General features: G+C 42.1%; 1 protein-coding gene across 1 annotated transcript in view; it reads left to right on the top strand.

Annotated features, from left to right (window-relative positions):
* The window catches only part of LOC110547861 (phospholipid-transporting ATPase ABCA3-like), a 78888-nt gene that overhangs the window by 20092 nt on the left and 37997 nt on the right, over nucleotides 1-20799 (top strand). The window contains exons 9-15 of the mRNA XM_021635690.1: nucleotides 761-942; nucleotides 4340-4471; nucleotides 8794-8923; nucleotides 13615-13769; nucleotides 13974-14129; nucleotides 14735-14945; nucleotides 18392-18542. Coding sequence (XP_021491365.1) covers nucleotides 761-942; nucleotides 4340-4471; nucleotides 8794-8923; nucleotides 13615-13769; nucleotides 13974-14129; nucleotides 14735-14945; nucleotides 18392-18542 — 1117 coding nt within the window. The remainder of the gene's footprint in view (nucleotides 1-760; nucleotides 943-4339; nucleotides 4472-8793; nucleotides 8924-13614; nucleotides 13770-13973; nucleotides 14130-14734; nucleotides 14946-18391; nucleotides 18543-20799) is intronic.

The following is a 20799-nucleotide window of genomic DNA, read 5'->3' as shown; positions in this document are numbered from 1 at the left end:
TTTAACGAGTCTATGATCTTGTGTGATAGTTTATGTCACTGTAACTTTTCATCAGGCTTGGCTAAAAGTCTCCTTCCATTATTATGCACTTGTGGGCAGCTGAAATGTAAGGGTGTCATAAAATAACAGACAGCATGTGTCTCCAGAATGCAAGTGCGATTTCCTGCTTACTTACTCTCAAAGCAGCTGGGTATGGTGGGTTCTCTACAAACCCCACGGCCATCAGAATGTTGGAACACTAGAGGCAAGAAGGAAGTCCAGTTCAGCAAGACTCAGTGGCTGGTGTTGAATGGAAAATTTTGAAAACAATTCCTGGTGATAATTAACTGAATTCCATGTTCGCAATAAAGCTTAAGACACGACTACATCAAAACGCTTGTAAAATGTAAGTCATATCTTCCAGAGTCCAAGATAGAGTGTATAGATTAAGCAAGAAAGCAGGCTCAAGGTAAACAATGCTCATAATAGTGTTATACATTGACTGGTATGAACAGGCTCAAGATAAGGGTCAGAGGGAGCCAGTGTGGCCTGGCTATAGCCATGGCACAGAGGGCACCATGCTATCAACCATATCAAATATTATCCTTCTGGGTGGAAACCAGATTATATCCATCTTTTCCTTTGAAGAGACAACATTGCATGTTTAACAGTTCTGGTTTTCTTTGTGCTTATCTGTGAACACAGGGATCTATATGTCTCCTACATGTCTGCTTCAGCCATTGTTGGACATCTGAAGTAATTGTCTCTCATTTTGTTTCAGGGCAGGGCGCTCAGTGGTACAACTTTGCTACAAAGATAAATGCCGATGATGACTTAACTTTGGCCCACATAATGGGAATGTTTATATTTAGTGCTTTTCTGTTCGGCTTTGTGGCCTGGTACATAGATGCTGTTTTTCCAGGAAAGTATGGTGTGCCCAAGCCCTGGAACTTTTTCCTGCAGGTGAGTACCTACCTGTACGCCTGATATTTACAACCCCCAGTGTTTCTGTAACTAGTTTCCAAAGAGCAAGCAGGATTACCTCTAACAGCCTCTGCGTGGAGACCACAATACCAGACTTCCTGTTCCTGTGACAAATACCTGAGAGGGAAAATTTAAAGGAACAAATAATTCATTTAGGCTTCAGTCTACATTCCCATAGCCACATCGCTTTGAGTTGAGGCGAGACAGAACCTCTCCGTGAGGAGACGGGACAGAACAAAGCTACTCACCTCACAGAAATCGGGAAGCAGAGCTGGGATGTTGGGTCTGGCGGGATCCTGCACTCTCTGCCTTCATTCCGTCAATGCCTGGGTTCCTGGGTGTTGCTCCCCATATCGATGTTGTTTCCTCCCCTTAGTAATCCCTCTCTGGAAAACCCCTCAAAGACACACCCAAAAACGTGCTTTATTGAGTACCTGGTGAACCTCAAGGCAATTAAATGGACAATGAAGATTAACCACAATGCCTTGTCTTTATTGCATTAACACCATTCCTTGCCATATCTATTTGTGGAAGGATTTTCTGCAAAGAAATTCCACATGAATGAATGTATGGTAATATCTGTGGACCCGAGTGCAGAGAGGAAAAATTATGCCCACGTCTACATTTAGTTTTTTTAAATTGATATGACAATGAATAGTTAAAGAAATGTATAAAAATTCAATATGCACATATAATGAATAGTTGATCAAATTAGGTTATTTGCCATTTGTACTTCTTTAAAATTTTATCTTTTTGTTTTGTTTTGAGAAACTTTGAATTCCGCCTTTAGTTCGTTAGAAGATACATTAATAAAGTTATAATCAGCCTACCATGCTTCAGAACAGTATATTATATTCATCTAAGTTTTATTTATTCCCTTCACTCCCTCCATTCCTTAGCCTGGAGCAACTGTATACTATTCTGTATTTCCAAGTAATTAGCATGTTTAGCTTCCACACGTGCATGGGAACATGAGATACATGTCTCTCTGTATTTGGGTTATTTTATTCAATATTGTTTCCTCCAGCTATTCATGCCCTGGTAAATAAATGGCACGGTCTTCTTTTATGGCCAACCATATCACAGTTCATGAGTTTGCCCCGTTTTCTATATCTATTTCTCCATCAAATCTATGTCTCTGTCTCGGCTATTGAGAATGGTGCTGCAGTGAACGTGAGAGATCAACTGGGTATCTGCCCCGTTGTGAGCTGCTGTTCCTACTTTTGTTCTTCTGGGGACCTTCTACTGTGCTGTTTTCCAGAATGGATATGCTAATTTGAATTCTCACCAGTAGATCGTGACTGCCCTTTCTATTCACAGTCAGCAGCATTTGTTGTGTTTTATTTCATGCTAGTAGTCATGTCAATGTGCGTGATAATAGATCCTTGTGATGTTGATTTGTACCTCTCTTTGTCATGTTGAACAATCTTTACTTACCCGCCCTCTGTATGTCTTTTGAGAAACACCTATTCATAAGATTTGCCATTTTGAAATTGTGTTATACTTGTTTCTCCCACTACTGAACAGTTTCAGTTGCCTACGTATTCTGAGAACACTCCTTTCGGACAGCTTTTTACAAATATTTTCTCCCACTTCGCAAGTAAGTTTTACTGTGTTGATTATCACTTCTGTTTGCAGATGATTCTTATCTTGGTATGATTCCACTGGGCCAATTTTGCTGTTGTAGTTGTGCTTTTGGGATCTTCTTATAAAAAAAGCACCAGCTATGCTGGTGTCTTAAAAACATTGCCCCGTTTTCTTCCTAGTAGTTTAGGTGTTGATTCTCATATGTGCTGAAAGATTGGCCTTTGATCTCTTTCTGTGCAGAGACATCCAATTTGCTCAGCAATACTTATTGAAGTGACTTCTAAAATTCAATATGTTTCTAATACTTGTTACCTTGGTCAAAAACCAGTTATATGTGACCTTATGTTTGGATTCTATATTGTGTTGCGTTCATCTGTGTATGTTGTTTTCCAGTATTCTCCTAGTTAGATACCACAGCTTTACGATATAGTGAAAGACCAGATATGCTGATGTTGTAGTCAGATACTGTGTTTATGCATGAACATGCACACACAAACACGTATTAGGACACATACCTCTGTGCATGTATGTAGTCAAGTGGAGGATGTCATGTGTCTCCACCTTACTCCTTTGAGACAGGGTCTCTCGTTGGACCTGGAGTTAGGCCAATGACCAGCAAGCCTTACTTTTTAGCATCCTGTTTAATTTATTCAGAGGTTTGTAATTTTTAGTATAGAAGTAATTTATTTGATGAAATTTACCCCTAGGCATTTTTGTAGCTACTGCTGTTGTCAGTGGGATTGTTTTTCTTGATTTCCATTTCGATTAATGTGTTTCTTAGTACATAAAAGCATCTATTTATTTCTGTAGGTTAACTGGTGAAGTTCACCAAATGTATCAGTTTATTTATTACCTGCAAACTGAAATCATCTGGCTTCCTCCTTTCCTGTTTGGGTGCCTTTTATTTATTTATTTTACTTAACTTCCCTGGCTAAGACTTCCACTATCGAGTTAAGTAAGGATGGTTAAAAATATGAACACGCTTCTTCCAGATGTTAGAGGTCATGCTTTCAGCTTCCCCCCATATGACATGGTGTTGGCTGTGGGCTTACAACAGATAGAATTTAATGTGCTGATTAAATTCTTATCATACTTTATTTTTTGAAGACTTCTACAATGACGATACTCTGAATCTTACCAAATGCATTTTTCTATCTGTGTTGGGATTGTGTAGGGCTGACGCTACATTTTTTTTGAAGGATCAAAACTTAATAGCTTTGTCAAATATATCATTAAGTGGAGCGGGCTTTCCTACATAAATATGTAAGTGGCAGGAAAGATGGACTACAGAATGTAGTGTGTCGTCCTGCTTGGTTTTGGCACCAAGACGCCACAGACTTGCCTTTCATTGCTTGTGTAACATTGGTGAAAAGGTCCATTTGGTTAAAATGAAAGCCAAGTAGTGTAAGGTATTTGTGAGAATGACTTTGTCCTTACAGACTCAGTGAAAGGTGCTTGGGTGCCCACAGCATGTAGACCAACCCTGCTAGAAAGAGCTGACTTGGAATGAGCCAGCACCTCTCACTGAGGCGACTTCACTGGCCTTTCTTTTTAAAACAAGCTTTAAGCACGGTGTGTGTTCTGTGATCATAATCTTAGAAATTCATTTTATAGATAGACAGCTTTGCTGCACATTATAACTTAAAGTCACCTATTGCAGCTCCCTTTAAAACTAGAGTGAAATGAGCCAGCGAGCTTTGAAATTGTTAGAGCACTTAAGTTTCTATCATCATCATCATCATCATCATCATCATCATCATCATCATTTTGGTTGTTGTTGTTATTTTAGAAAGCCTACTGGTTTGGAGAGCCAGCCTTAAAGGAGGAAGAGAGCGAAGTCACTGAAATAACCCCAAATGAGTTTTTTGAGCCCGAACCTAAAGGCTTAGTGGCTGGCATCCAGATTCAACATTTGTACAAGGTATTTATCCAACAGGTTTCTGTTTCTTGAGAGGATGGCCACAATTCCACAGCCATGCTAATTAAAAATTCTTCAGTAAGATAAAATTGAAGTGTGTATAAGAGAATCAAAAGTCCGTGTGTTGGCTGGGCATGGCAGCCAAACCTGTTATCCCAGCCCTTGGGAGACCAAGGTGATGAAAGCTTGAGTTTAAGGCTTGCTTGGGCTACATAGTGAAAATCTCTAACCAACAACATTGTTATTTCTCTCCTTCCTTCAGAATAAGATCTACCTTTATGTAGATAATAATGCTGTCTTCCATAATTCTCCATTAGAGGAGTCAAGATGGAACTTTTATTAGTTAATCTGTTTTTGTTGTAAAACAAATAGCATCCTGGTTTGTTTTACAAGTTAGAGGTTAGGCCACTCTTCACTTTTTAGACATGTTGTTAGGCATTTACTCTGTTCAGAATCTGCCAGGATGTATTTTGTTTTCAGGAAACCCCTTCCCCTGCCTTCCAAGGAACTACTCCAACTTAACCTGAATGTTTAATTTCATAATTTGTGGCAATGCACCCCTTTAAATAATTTCTGCTATTTACCCGGGTTAAGGGACAGTAGAGGACAGGTCTGTGGCTCCTTTCTCGACAATGAGTTGCTCCCACATTCTGCTTTGATCCGTTAACACAGGTATCTGACTGGTTTTCTTTGGATATTTACAAACATCAACCATTTTCTTAAGATGGCAGTACTAGAGCAAAGAAAATATGTTCTGCCCTTTTTCTGTTGTCTCTCCACTCTCCAGCTTTACTTTCCTGCAGAATTTCCCCGGCACACACCTCCGCTGTTGCAGTGGTTCACTTCTTCCCAGAGCTCTCCCGCAAAGCTGCATACAGAGGGTTCTCGCTTTGGTGGGACATATACTAAAATTGGAACGATACTGAGATTAGCATGAATGCTTTGAGGACCCAAAGGGCTCTGCGTAGACACACGAAGAAGCACAAAATAGTGGCCATTAGCCAACAATAAACAGGCACAGTATAAGAGCTTCTTTAGAAACTTGATATAGATATTAGAACTAGTAGCCACACATTAACAAAATCGTGATTATAGTATATTAAAGAAAATAATCTTAAAGGACAACATAGGAAAATACTAAGAACACGAGCACAGAAAAAGCCTAGTCAGCAAGGATATGAACAACTGAAGACCATGATTAATTTATACGCCCCGATAAGCACATTGCATTCAACAAATGCAGAAAGCAAGTACATGTGGAGTACTTTTAAAAAGATGTCATACACCCATATAATGCTCTGTTCAGCATGAACTGAAATCAGAATGTTCTTACCAGAACGGAAATGAGTTAAAGGTGGATAATTAAAAAATCCAAGACATCTGTCAAAGAAGAAATTATAATTCTTCTTGCCCATTCTTAGCCCCCAGAACTTTAAAGTAAGAGCCTATTGCTGAAGATATCACATATTTTGACATGGGACTTGGAGAAATTAAGTTGTATCGGGCCTAGAAGCCTCCTTCTGCAGGACTAGCTTGCCTAGAAGTGGAAGCTGCTGTGAAAGTTGTCTAGAGATAAAAGCAATAAATCTCCCACACAGTTGCAATAAATGGTCCTACCCAGCTTAAAGCCTATGCAGTTACACCCCCATCGGTATAACTACAATGCAACCCTTACATCTTTTACATGATGCTCAGGGAACAGGTGGAAAAGGGGGCAGAATGATTATAAGAGCCAGAGGAGCAGAATGCCTGCTGTTAGATAGTATCTTCTAGATGTGATAGGAAAGGTTCAGCTTGAAACATCAGCAATATGGGAGGGAGGGAGAGAGGGAGATAACTAAGGAGGGAAGGAGAGAGAAAGTGAGAGAGAGAATCTGAGTTTTTTATTTGTTTGTTTGTTTTTACTTAAGTATGAGTACCACAACAATGAAGAGGTCAGGCTAAAGTTTTTTAGATAGCTATTTAAGGAACTGGGTTCAGGGCAAGAGCTAATGTCTAGGTGTTTAGCAAGAGTGCTTGGTGAAAAACATAAGCAGGCTTGCTGTACAATGTGAGAAGAACTTCCCAATATGGCTATGAAAATGAGTTTACACAATGGGCTTAGACCACATTTGGATTTTTATTTAGTTTAAGATGCCACTTATCTCACTTACAAGTGGATATTAGACATATAGGATAAACATATTAAAATCTGTACACCTAAAGAAGCTAAACAAGAAGGAGGACCCTGGATAAGATGATCAGTCCTCATTTAGAAAGACAAAATGGGACAGACATCAGAAGAGGGAGAAAACAGGGAATAGGACAGGAGCCTACCACAGAGGGCCTCTGAAGGACTCTACCCAGCAGTGTATCAAGCAGATGCTGAGACTCATAGCCAAACTTTGGGCAGAGTACAGGGAATCTTATGGAAGAAGGGGGAGATAGAAAGACCTGGAGGGGACAGGAGCTCCACAAGAAGCGCAACAGAACCAAAAAAAAAATCTAGGCCCAGGGGTCTTTTCTGAGACTGATACTCTAACCCAGGCCAATGCATGGAGATAACCTAAAACTCCTGCACAGATATAGCCCATGGCAGCTCAGTGTTCAAGTGGGTTTCCTAGTAAGGGGAACAGGGACTGTCTCTGGCATGAACTCAGTGGCTGGCTCTTTGATCACCTCCCCCTGAGGGAGGAGAAGCCTTACCAGGCCACAGAGGAAGACAATGCAGCCAGTTCTACTGACACCTGATAGGCTAGGGTCAGAGGGAAGGGGAGGAGGATCTCCCTTATCAGTGGACTTAGGGAGGGGCATGGGAGGAGATGAGGGAGGAAAAGAGGAAAGGATTGGAAGGGGATGAGGGAGGGAGCTGGGATACAAAGTGAATAAACTGTAATTAATATAAAAAATTAAAATAAAAAGATGCCACTTTTCAAAAGAAAATGGCAGTTCACAACTCAGAAAAAAAAGTTTAGAAAGATGCAGCCAAAGGCACTTAAATCCAGAACATATTAGATGTTCTCTTCGGTAACAAATAGGCAACTTACCATCGTATTCAAAGCACATTTTCTTTCAGGCACAGGTGGAGAAAGGTGCATCGCGCCCATAGTTAGACCCACAGTTTACACGAGGTGGGTTTGCAGTGGTGCCAACTGGTGAACTGCCTTTCTCCCTTTGCTAAACATCTTGACCAAATTGTTCTCTATTTATTCCACTGATGCATATTTTGGCTAATGTTTAGTAAAAAAAACGTTAAATAATTCATTTGTGCATCCACGTATGCATTTTCTTGTTCTCCTGTTACAATTTTTTTCTGTCATGGAAGAAGGTACCAGGTATGCCTTCTTCATGACTACACTCAGAACAGGTTCCACAACGCACGCTGCACAAGTCCTCAACCATTTCCTGCTGAATAAACGAGTGAGCCCACCAGCAGGGATTAGCGACTAGTCTATTTTTAGTATATGGGGTAGAGGGAGATATCTCAGGTTGGAATTTTGGAATGTGTAGCTAGATGGATAGTCATATGACTCGCGGAGATAAGAGCCCAGGCGCTAATGTTCCCGTTGGGTGGAAGAAGTGGGGTCTGGAGTGTCTGCAAGGGGATTTTCAGCAGTTCATTCTGTGACACAGGATAAAGACTAATGGGCTGACTGGGGCTGACTCAGAGGACTGACTGGGGCTGACTGACTGGACCTGACTGTCTGGGCCTGACTGACTGGAGTTGGCAGGGGCTGGTTGAGGCTGACTGGAGCTGACTGACTGGGGCTGACTGACTGGGGCTGACTGACTGGGGTTGACTGACTGGACCTGACTGACTGGAGCTGACTGACTGGGGTTGACTGACTGGAGCTGACTGGATCTGACTGACTGGGGTTGACTGACTGGACCTGACTGACTGGAGCTGACTGACTGGGGCTGACTGACTGGACCTGACTGACTGGAGTTGGCAGGGGCTGGTTGAGGCTGACTGGAGCTGACTGACTGGGGTTGACTGACTGGAGCTGACTGACTGGAGCTGACTGACTGGAGCTGACTGACTGGGGATAACTGATGGAGTTGACTGACAGGAACTGGTTGAGGCTGACTGGAGCTGACTGACTGGGGCTGACTGGGGTTTTATCAGCTTCAAGATTGGAGCAGAGCAACAATATGAGATTACTCATGCCTTGATGCAATCCCTGTGACTGCCTGTAAGCCTCGCTTGGTTTCCATAATTTAATCTCTCTTTGATTTTTTTTCTCCAGCCTTGAGATTAATGACGTTTTCCTCTAACTCTGTATAATTAATGAGTCCTTGTTTACAGATAACAGTAATCAAGTTCGTATTTGTTTCTCTTTTTACAGAAATTCACCTTAAAAACTGGCACTCTGGTGGCAGTAAAAGACTTGTCTTTGAACTTGTATGAGGGGCAGATAACTGTTCTTCTAGGACACAATGGAGCAGGAAAAACCACCACCTTGTCCATTCTCACAGGTTTGTATCAGAGATCCCACGGGGACAGGTTCTACCCAAGGAGTGTGGGGCTTTTGCTGACTCTCCTGAAGCCAAAGGCACTGGACATACAGTTAGTGAATTCACTCATTTCTTTAAGTCCAGTCATTATCATACGAATAGATTAGTACTTATTTCTCTATGTCAGATGCTTCAAACCTACCTTTCTTCTGAAAGTCGCATTCTGAATGATCACACAAGTCCCCTCTTTGTAAAGCCTGTGTTCATTTTTTATTGGCTTCCCCGCTTCATTGTTTTCCCTTCTGTTACTCCCTCCACCTCACGGGAAGCCACTGTAGTTTGCCCGGTGAGCATTCCTCTCACTGTGAATGCACATTATGAAAACACACACATTTGTTGATAATATTTCAAACACAGAGATAAACTAAAATTTGTTTTAATAAATATTCTTATATGTATATCCTACATTCTACCATTCCAACATTTTACTGTTCTTCCTATAGACCTACCAGCCCATTAATTTTTAAAAAAGTGCCAGGGGGTTATATTCTAGACATGAAAATATGTTACAGAGCCACAAGCATAAGGACAATGTAGTACTGGCACAAAAGCAGACATTAGAACAAGTGAACAAAAGTGAAGATCCAAACATGAATACAAGTAGTTGCAGCTTGAAAAAAAGTTGCCAAAAATATATGCTTGTCAGAAGAAATCATCTCAATAAATGGCGCTTAGAAAACTGGATGTCCACGTGCAGAAGAATGAAAGTATTCCCACATTTATCACCATGCACAAAACTAACTCCAAATGGGTCAACAACTTTAATGTGAAACCCAAAACTGGTAGAAGAAAACAGAGGCAATACCCTATATGATACAGGTGTAGGCGAAGACTTCTAAGTAGGACTCCATTTGCCCTGGAATTAAGGGCAAGAATCGACAAATGGGACATCACAAAACTAAAAAGGTTCTGTATATCAAAGGAAGAAAATAAAGTGAAGAGAAAACTTATATAGTGGGAGAGAATCTTCTCCACGCAAACATCTGATAGATTAATATCCAGAACATATAAAGCACTCACTACTGGTGGGATTGCAAATTGGTTTAGCCACTATGGAAATCAATGTGAAGAATTCTCATCAGGCAGACATGAACGCACTACATGGTCCCGTTATTTCACTCCTCCATATATGCCTCAAGGACTCAGTACCCTGATCCACAGATGCTGTTGCTGTAGTCACAATAGCTAGGAAAAGGAGACAACCTAAATGTCCAACTGATGAATGGATACTGAAAATCTGGTACATAAGTACTAGGGAATACTACTCAACTGAAAACAACAACAAAATTGCAGTCATGAATTTTGTAAGTAAATGGATGGAACTAGAAACTATTACATTGAATGAGGTAACAGAGATCCAGAGAGACAAATGTCAAATGTCGTCTCTCATCTATGGTTCCTAGATCTAAATCTTCAGGTGTGGGTAAATGGCCTTGTAAGTGTTGCAGTTTTGGAGGGAAAGCCTTCCTCTAGAAAAGTTCTAGTCCAGCTGCCAGGAAAGTTTCCCCAGTGCAAATGTAACAGCCCTGCGGGGAAAGGTATCCTTGCAGTTGGGAGCCAAGAAATACCACAAAGCCACACCACACCACAAACCTCACACAAGAAATGCATTGGGAGGGAGAGACCCAGGATGGTGTCTTCCTCTGTTCCAGCAAGAAACAGCAGAGAACTGGGCAGAATGCAGGGTTTATATGGAGCTTCTTGGGGGAAGGAGGAGCTTTCAGGGTGGCCTGGGATTGGCGGAATTATGTGGCCTGATCTGTGTGGCCAGCTCAGGGCTTGGTGGGATTTTTTTTTTTTCTTGTAGTGTAGGGCCTGGCCACTCTTCTGGCTCGGGGCTGGGAATGACCTTTACAGCCAGTTAGAAAAATGACCCCAGAATACCAAACATAAACTATCTGCAGCTGGCAAAATCATGTTACTGTTAGAAAATGAGTTAAATCATAGCCAGCTGCTGTGGTCAACCTAAAGCAGCCCAAGATCCCACATCCAGGATTAAAACAAAAACACATTCCCATAAAATGTCTGCATTTCTAAAGAAAACAAAAATTCTCACTACATTTCCCCCCTTTCTGTTTTAAGCCATTACTTGTACTGTGTTTATCGAGAAATTATAAACAGAGACATTTTCAATGAACTAAACGCTTTTCAAATCAGTGGTCAACTCTTTTTTGTTTTGTTTTGTTTTGTTTTTGTTTTTTACAAACCAGTGATTCAGCTGCTCTTATCTGAAATGGCTTGTATCTTTTGCTGTGGGGCCTTAAGCTCCTAGGTCCCCCATTTTATTTCCCAATGGCAGAAAGTTATCTTGGATAGCTCTCTTGGACCTACACCCATTGGTCCCTTGCCGCAATGTCTGCAAACCATCGGAAGCCTATGCATTCTTTAAAAAAACCCATTGCTGAAACAGCGTGGTGACTTCTCATGTGGAAAGCGCCATATCTCTTACAGTTAAAACACTGGGCATTTTAAGATCGGAGGCTTATAGTAGCTTGTTCACAACTCCTTTGTAAATGACTGAATTTTCTGCAGTTGAAACTCTGGGCATTTTGATATCAAGATTGTTAGCAATTGCTTGTCCTATGACATTAGAATGATACTTGTGAGAACCAATATCAGTTGTGTTTCTTATTCACTCATCCATTGGTGCTGCTCTCACCATTAATATTCTAATAACCCTTTTACACTCAGTATTTGAATTCTAAAAGGCAAGTGTCTCTATCAACACCTGCCTCAAATAAAAGTCTGATGTGGCTTTGTTTACAGCTGAAACCAATCTTTGCAGGAAATCAGTGAAGGCTTCTCAAGAGCATTGTGCAGTCTTAGTAAATGAGGTGGACCTTTTCCCGGCTCTTCGACTTTATCCCAAGCTCTTAATGCCACAAAGTGACATTGTTCTATAACAGCACCATCAACTCAAATCTGTTCTTCTAAATCGGAGTACAGCCCTGCACCAAGCAGCTGATCCTTGACAATGTTCATTACCCTCTCTATATTTCACTGTTCAATATTCACGGCTTCTCCCTCCATTACGTTAACCATTGTCACCATTGACTGGCCTCCAGCACAGTTGTTACCAGACCTTCCAATCTTGGGGAATAATTCTATTTTGGGTAGTCCAGTTATGTAATATTTGTTTTACATAAGGTGAATGCATTCTGTAGGAAATCATGGCCTCTTTAAATCACCTCAGATCTATCATTTCTATAGGATGCCACATTATGTCATCATAATCAAGAGGTACACCATGAACAGGCATGGGCTAGACAATTGCCATGAAAACTGATGGTAATTTTGTGGTCCCAGGCTACCCCCATCCTTTGGTGGCACAGTTGGTTCAAGATTAACCCTGTCTTTCGAATAGGCTGTTTTTCTTTAATCCTGTCCCCCTGCACGGCCTCCTCTTCCCCCACCACACACCTGCCTCCCCTCCCCACCCAGGGGCTGTGAGGACTTGAAACCAAAAAGCGTGTGGTGCCAGATAAAACCACAATCTTCCTCGTGGTCTGATTTGCTTCTCTCTTTCATCCTGCAGGAAGTTTCCGTACCATTTCTCAGTCCCCAGGTCTGAGCACTTGTGTTTTCCCTTTTCTGTGGCTATTCACTTCCCAAGTGCTTCTACTTTTACCTGCAAATTTTCCAGTTGCACAGCCAACTCTGTAACCCTTTCAGAGATGAGAGAATAGAGTGACTCTTGATTTTCCCTTTTTTTGTTCTCAGATTCCTTCATTTCCACCCTCAAGTTGTTAAAGTGCTCAGCCATTCTCCCACCTTTTTTTTTAAAAGATGGAGTATAAGATGAAGGGAAAAAAAAGATACACACACAAAACAAACACAGACAGAAAATCCCCTCTGGGAGCAAAGTGGGGAAAATCCTATTGGTAGCAGCCACAACAAACTGTTTGCTTATGTTTTAAGACAAAATATTCATCCCTTCATCTCCTGCCATTTTCTCAATGGCATTTGTGATCAGATTTCCCATTCTGGCTAGCCTCACACCTGGGTGCCTCTTGTCACCCAACTTTTTGGTTACTTTATTGGGTTCTTTTGCCTACCTTCCTACAACATCTCTATCTTTTTCAAACCCCTCTCCCTCCAACACTAGTTAGGAGAGAATGAGGGTTAGAGAGGAACAGAGGTATTGATATCATTAGTCTACTTCCTGCTGATTAGGGGCAGTGAGCCCCTTGGGCTAAGTTTGGTTTTCATTGTCAGGATATCTCCAACCAGCAATCCAGTAACTAGAGAGTAACAGCTACCTCTTCAAAGTGCCTCTGAGGGTCTGACATTATATAGCCTCTGAAGAGTCCCCAGGATTTCAAACATAAACTATCTTCACCTGGCAAAATCATGCCCCCGCTAGGGCAGGAGTCAATTCATAGTCAGCTGCTGTGGCCAGTCTAAACCAGTCCCCTATCACACACCTGAGATTAAAACCAAAACATATTCCCATAACATTTCTGCGTTTTTAAAGAAACCAGAAATTCTCACTTCCCATTTCTCCATCATCATCCGATCATGACCATTGACGCTAGAGAGACGTTGTTGTTTTTGCATGATCCATAGACTCTGCAGGCAAGACACCAGTGAGCAGCACATCATCAGGTGCCCTGGCCAAAGCTAAGCTCCGCCATGTCTTTGCTCACTTCTAGGTTTTTATCTTCCTACCAGAGGAAATGTGTACATTGGTGGATATGACATCTCATCTGACATGGTTCAAATTAGGAAAAGCTTGGGCATGTGTCCACAGGAAGACCTGTTGTTCCCCATGCTGACAGTGTCGGAACACCTTCATTTCTACTGTGTGGTGAGCACCTCCTTCCTGCGCACTTTACATCCTCCTGGCCGTGTGAACAAGGGGCTGCAGCCTCACCCTCACCTAAAGTCCATGTTGGCGAAGGTGACACTCAGGAGGGCGAGCGTACGGAGGCAGCTCTGTTAAAGCCCCAGAGTAAGAATTTTCTAAGCACAGGTCTGAAAGCACTGCATAAACTTTGGCTCCTCTCTTTAGATAAAAGGAGTACCTAAGAAGATACAATCCAGAGAAATTCGCAGTATGCTCACTTCTTTTGACCTGCTCAAGAAACGTAACACTATGTCGATGAACCTGAGTGGAGGGATGAAGCGCAAACTCTCAATCATTATAGCTCTTATAGGGGGTAGTAAGGTAACTAAGAGTTAAAAATGGCAGCTTCTCGTGGGGCTGGCGAGATGGTTCCATGGTAAAGTCCCTGCTGGGCACGCAGACACCTGGCTTCAGATCCCCAGTGCCCAGGGAAAAGTGCCAGGCATGGTTGTGGGTGCCTATAATCTTAAACCAAAGATGCTATGGAGACAGACAGATCCCCAGATCTTGCCATCCAACCACTCCAGCTCATCAGTAAATTGTGGGTTCAGCGTGAGACCCTATCTCAGAAGACAAGATATAGAGTGATTGTGGAAGACACTGAACATCAGTCTGTGACATCTACATACACGCGCACACACATTGTAGGAAATAAAATAAGAGAAAATAAAATGGGTCTTTACTCTTCCAGTTCAAACACGAAGATGGCACAAATCCAGCTCTCCTAAATTGTAACTCTTTCAAATTCACATTATTAACGCAGCTGATTTAGTGTAGTCACGTGTTTGAGTGTTGATCGGTTTTTCATCCTAGGGTGGTCTAGAGTGTGCATTTTAACTTAAATATGTCTCACACACGTAGCTGGTCAACCCACAGGCCAGAAGCATAAAGTAAACAGACCCTTGATTACTAACTCTTGTCTCTAGGTGGTGATACTCGATGAGCCAACATCTGGCATGGATCCGGTCTCAAGGAGGGCCACCTGGGACCTACTTCAGCAATATAAAAAGGACCGCACAATCCTTCTGACCACACACCACATGGACGAAGCCGATGTGCTTGGTGACCGCATTGCCATCCTGGTCATGGGGACCCTGAAGTGCTGTGGCTCTTCGCTTTTCCTGAAGAAACTATACGGTCTCTCTCTCTCTCTCTGCTTGGTTCCTTGAATGTTGGTGCTGTAATAATATCTCTCTGAGCAAGGTGTGGTGGCGCATGTCTGTAACTCTAGTGCTTGCTAGGCTGAGATAGTAGCAATGATGAGTTGGAAGCTCCATGAAGTGAGACCTTGTCTCAAAAAATATCATTTTAACATTTTCAGTCTTTTTTTTTCTTCTCTACACAGACTTTCCTATGTCCTATTGCACTAGATCTGAAACATTTTGGTTATTCCTGGTTACAATTTAGACATAACCTATCTATTCAGTTTTTTCCCATTCTGACCCAATAAACATATTCTCACTTGGAAAATGTTCCTTATGGACCCAATGAACATGAACATCATATTTATTTCTTCCATACCGATGATATTAACTGACAATCTGTCATAGCAACACAGATTTAATAACAGAGCTGTAGATGCTTATAGGGAAGAAAGTCAACAACCACACTGCTATCTTAGTTTTCTCATTTGAGCATTAGTATCAAATACTCACGCATGAGTTACATTCTTTCTAATTTATTTTCACAAACTGTTTCTCAAATGCTGCCACTGGTCAATCAGAACTTACTGAGTAAGGAGTAAATAAAAAGTTGGCTCAAACAGTCTTAACTTCAGGAGATATACAGTCTGTTTGTCTAGTAAGAGCAAACTGTTTCCAGGCCTAGTGACAAAGGCCTGTAATTCCAGAAATTTAAGAGGCTGAGGCAGGGGGATTGGGAGTTGAAGGGCTTCCTGGGCAACAGAGTGAATTCAAATCAAGCCTAGACAACTTAGGGAAATGTTGTCTCCAAAAGTATAAAGAGGGGCTGGGGAAACCATTCAGTGGGTAGCGTGCTTCCCACGCGAGCATGGAGAGCTGAGTAAGGATCTGCAGCAGGGATGTAAAAAGCAGGGCACGGTGGTCTGCACAGAGATGGGGGGCAGAGACAGCCAGGCCAGACAAATTTGGGACCTCCAGGTTCAGGGAGAGAACCTGTCTCAAAAATAGGGAGATGCAATTGAGGAAGGCACCTGCAAACACCTCTGTATGCCCACACACAACCCCCCCACTCCCCACACCCACATAGCCACCCGCCCTACACAGGATTAAGTACAATTTAAAGGGTAAAAAGAGGGTTGGAGATATAGCTCAGTGGTAGAGCACTTGTTCGTCATGCATAAGACCCTGTGTTTGATCCTCAGCACTTTAAAAACACACAAACAACCCCCGCCAAACATAAAAAAGAACAACAAAGTGAAGAGTGCCAGTTCCTCAGTAAAATGCTTGTCTGGTATGCACAGGCTCTCTATGTAACTCTTAGTGCTAGAGAGAGAGAGAGAGAGAGAGAGAGAAAGAGAGAGAGAGAGAGACTAATAGAAAATGTGAGTTCATACAAACCCTTTGTTATTGGTGTTGAAATTATCTGTCTCAAACCAGTAAGAAACACAAGCTTGGAAGATGCAGATCAGTGAATGTAGCTAGAGATGACTTCATGACAGTGTTTGAATTCACTCAGCTCACATTTACTGTTTCTCCTCCCATGGGTGAGTTGTTAGAACTCATTCTTGATAAACATTAATTAACATTATCTGAAGAACTCCCCCTTCTTATAGATAAGAGAGCTAGGGCTCGTATTTCAGTAATGAGAAATCCGGAAAAGAATTGGGAGGGATTCGGGCCTGGGTGCACCTGACGCTCAAGCCTGAGCTCTTCTGTAATGAATGCTGCCTTTCAGGGTGATAGCCCTCCTCTTCTTTTTCCTCCTCCAAAGGGTAACGTGGGCTTTACTAGTAAATTTTCTGGATGTAGGAAGTAGTGTAAATAATCTTGTTGAGTGCCTTTGCGCTTATGACCAGTAAATAGAAACCAGTGTTCCTATAGTAAGCCAACTGGACACACACAGTTAGTACCTGACTACATTGATTATTGTTAGGGATTTCCGTTTCAAAAGAAACTTAAACGGGCAATGAGGACTGGGAACACACTCAGTGGGTGAGCTTTCACATAAGGGTCAGGATTGAGTTTGGATCTCATGGAATGCTTCAATACTGGGTGGGCATGGTGGCCCCCATGTAATTCCAGCTCCAGGGAGGCCAAGACTGCGAATCTCCCCCAGCAAACTGGCTAGCTAGACCAGCCTAGTCTTCAACTTCTGGGATCAAGTAAGAAATCAAGGAGAGTGCTCAAGGAGGACACCCGATTTCAACCTCTGTCCTTCATCTGCACACCTACACACATATGCACACATGCGCTTGCGCATACGAGAGGACACGCACCTTCACGCACACAACATACACATACAAAAAAAAGAGCAATGGAAAAGAGGTTTTTAAGACAGTGAATGAGTACATAATAAAAGAAAAATAATAAAGGTAAAAGTTGTCTCCCCCATGTTCAACCACATAAAGGCAAGCCTGAATCAGAAAGGATTTTTTTTTTGATTAATGAAAAATTAAGTTTGAAAGCCATGTTGAAAATAGAAGGGAATTCAGGATGGTAGCTCAAACCATCCTTAGGATCTAAATCATGCCTGACTCTTAATAGGTCTTCAGTAAGTATTTATTAAATGATCAAATAATGTTCATGTTTGTTCTCTCAGCTACCGGTTGCCATTTTGTCAGGAAAGGGGGGTACTAACAGAGAGCATCCCTGTAGCTCTCCAAATCTGGCCTGCAACTTATATTGCTGTTGCTTCACTCTGGCCACTGATAGCAATGTGCTGTAGCTATTGTAACACATTCCTTAAAAGCCGGGGATTGTAGCGTGGTGGAAGATCATTGCTCATAGCCGTGGGTTCAATCCCATCCACACCACACCCCATTCTCCACGTGTAACCAGAATGTCAGCACCCACCGCTAACCTCCATTTGCAGACGTCAGTGACCAGAGCCAGGACATAAATCTTTTAAACCTCGCTTTATTCAGAGAATGACCATCTGAGAAGATGGTAGACTAAATAGCCTAAAAAATCTGTCTAACATCTTGTCTCTAGCTGTCGGATTACAGAGAAGGGATGGCCTAGGGCACTGAGGCAGGCAGTCCTGAGCCGCCTTGCCCTCCTGGTGAAGTGGTCAGCACATTTCAGACTCTCAGAATGTCATCGCTTCTCTTTTTATAGCCCTCTCCTCCTTTCCTCACTGTAGATGCATGGGTCTGGGCACTCTAGTCAAGTCGAGTCAAGCTAATTCCTTCTGGTTTCAATCTTATGCTCTACCATACATATCTGAGCCTGGAGACAGGGGATCACTCAGAATAAGCTAAGCATCAGCAGCACTGTGAATTAAGGTCTTAATGACATGTGCAGCGATTTGCCTGTGTCTTTATATTCTAGAACATGGAAGTGCCTTATGCAGCTGATAAGCCTGAACTGTGGAGATTAAAATCATGCTTTCGCTGAGAATATTCAGTGGCTTCATTTGACCTTCTAAATGGATCTTTTCAGGTGTGGGCTATCACCTTATCATGGTGAAGACCCCTGACTGTGATGTTGAAGCAGTCTCCCAGCTCATTAGGAAACACATACCAACTGCCAAGATGGAGACTAATGTCGCAGCTGAACTGTCATTTATCCTGCCGAAGGAGTACACACACAGGTAAGGATCCAGAAACGCTGAGCAGTGGTGTTGGGTCACTGGAAACCACCATGACCTTTTCGGGTTTCCTCAGGCTTGGCCACGAGATCCTTGCCACTTGCCTTTAGAGACACCCTAGTCAGAGCATTCGCTCCCTATGATTTCACTAATTGTACAGAAAGATTCCAGAAAAGGTGGCACCCATGAGATCTTCATGCTCATGTATTGAAAATGGCATTGATTAATGATAAGACAGGGCACCATATTGAAATATTTTTTCTTCTTCCTGAGACAAGTGAATTTGTTTTGTTCTATAACAGGGTTTTAATGTTTTCTTTTGATTTTTCATATATATACATATGTATGTAAACACACGTATATATATAGTATAGATACATTGTGATGTCTTAATAGATACTTATGTTATGGAATGATCAAATTAAATAATTGGTAAATACATTACCTCATATACTAGTTTTTCAGAAGAAAATGAGAACTATCTAATACTTCAGTTTATAGCCACCATTCTGTGCTAGGGATCAGTGAAGCTTACTGCTCCTGTCTGGGAACTTACATTCTTCCATCAACAGCCACATCCCCACCCCACCCCCAAACCCACAGGGACATGATGCCCCTACCGTGCTCTCTGCTTCCATGAGTTCAAAGTTTTAGATCTTTCTTTATACATAAAATCATGCTCTATTTGCCTTTCTGTGACTGTGGTTTTCACTGAGCATGTCTTCTGGGCTGTATATTGGCTGACACGGGTGATGACTCCGCTTCTTTATCTTTAAAGGCCATACTGTCCTATGCACCTACATAACGCCATGTCACATAAACCATGTCACTCCTGCGGCTGAGATACTGTGAATTATGCTCTAATGAACAAAGGAATTTAGGCATGCTGATCTCAGTTCATTTAACTATGTAAACAGAAGTGAGCGGCTGGGTTGTATAACGTGTTAATTTTAGTTTTCTGGGCATTCCCATGAGTACTGGCGTGCTAATCAATCATAGCACCTCTAAGGACAAGCAGCAGTCACCTTCTTCAGAATGTGCATTTGTCTCCCTTATAGTAACCGTTCTAGTAAGTGTGATATTTGCTGTGATTTAAATCTTGATTTCCTTGGTTTTTTGGTTATGTTAAAATTTTTTAAATCTTCCTTTGAAGATTACATCTTCCCTCATTTTGATTGGATTGTTTGTTTCCTTGATATTGAGTTTCTTCCCCTTCAAATATTAGTTCCTACAAAAGCTATAGTTTGCAAATATCTGTCCCCAAATATGAGCTGTCTCTTCATTATAACATTGCCTTAGAAGGATTTTTAGCTTGATGTAATGCCTTATTCTTTTCCTTTTTTCTAACATAATATTTTTATTGATTATTTGGGATTTTTTAATTCACTTTACATCCTTGGCGTAGCCCTGTTTTTACTCTCCTCTCAGTCCTGTCCTTCTTTCCTCCCTCTTCTTCCCCTTTTCCTTAGAAATGGGGAGCTCCCTTTTCCATCCACCCAGGCTCATGAAGTTGCATCAGGACTGAGCCTGTCCTCATCCCCTGTGACCTGGCAAGGCAGTCCCATCAGGGAAAAGTGATCAAAAATCTGGCAAGTCATGGGCTACATCTGTGCTGGGGTTCTGGGTTATCTCCATGCATGCCACTTGGTTGGAGTATCAGTCTCAGGGAAGACCCCTGTGCTCAGATGTTTTGCTTCTGTTGCTCTCCTTGTGGGGCTTCTGTCCAATCCAGATCTCACTATTTCCCACTTCTTTCATAAGATTCGATGCAATCTGATCAAAGGTTGGCCATAATTCTCAGCATCTGCTTTGTTAGTCTGCAAGGCAGAACCTTTCATGTATGGAGTAGGAGGAGGAAGGGGGAGGGATTGGGAGGAGAGGAGGGAGGGAACTACAGGGTGGATACAAAGTAAATAACGTGTAATTAATAAAAAAATAAATAAAAAACTGGCAAGTGAGTCCTTATCCAATGCAGTCCCCACTTCCCTTACTAGAGGACCCACATGAGCCCTAAGCTGCCCATCTGCTATGTCTTTGCAGTGGGCCTAGGTCCAGTTCATGAATGGTCCTTGGCTGATGCTTCAGCCTCAGCAAGCCCCTCCGGACCTTGGTTTGTTGGCTCTGTTGGTCTTCTTCTGCAAATCCTAAAACCTCCAGATTGTTTTCACTTTCGTCCCCCTTTTCCACAAGACTCCCTATGCATGGCCCATTGTTCAGCTGTGAGTCTCAGCATCTGTTTTGGGGCCAGCTGGGTAGAGTC

The sequence above is a fragment of the Meriones unguiculatus genome, chromosome 14 (assembly GCF_030254825.1).
Source record: "Meriones unguiculatus strain TT.TT164.6M chromosome 14, Bangor_MerUng_6.1, whole genome shotgun sequence".
NCBI classification, from domain to species: Eukaryota; Metazoa; Chordata; class Mammalia; order Rodentia; family Muridae; genus Meriones; species Meriones unguiculatus.
The sequence above is the reverse complement of the archived record's forward strand: the minus strand, read 5'-3'. Positions and strand labels throughout refer to the sequence as shown.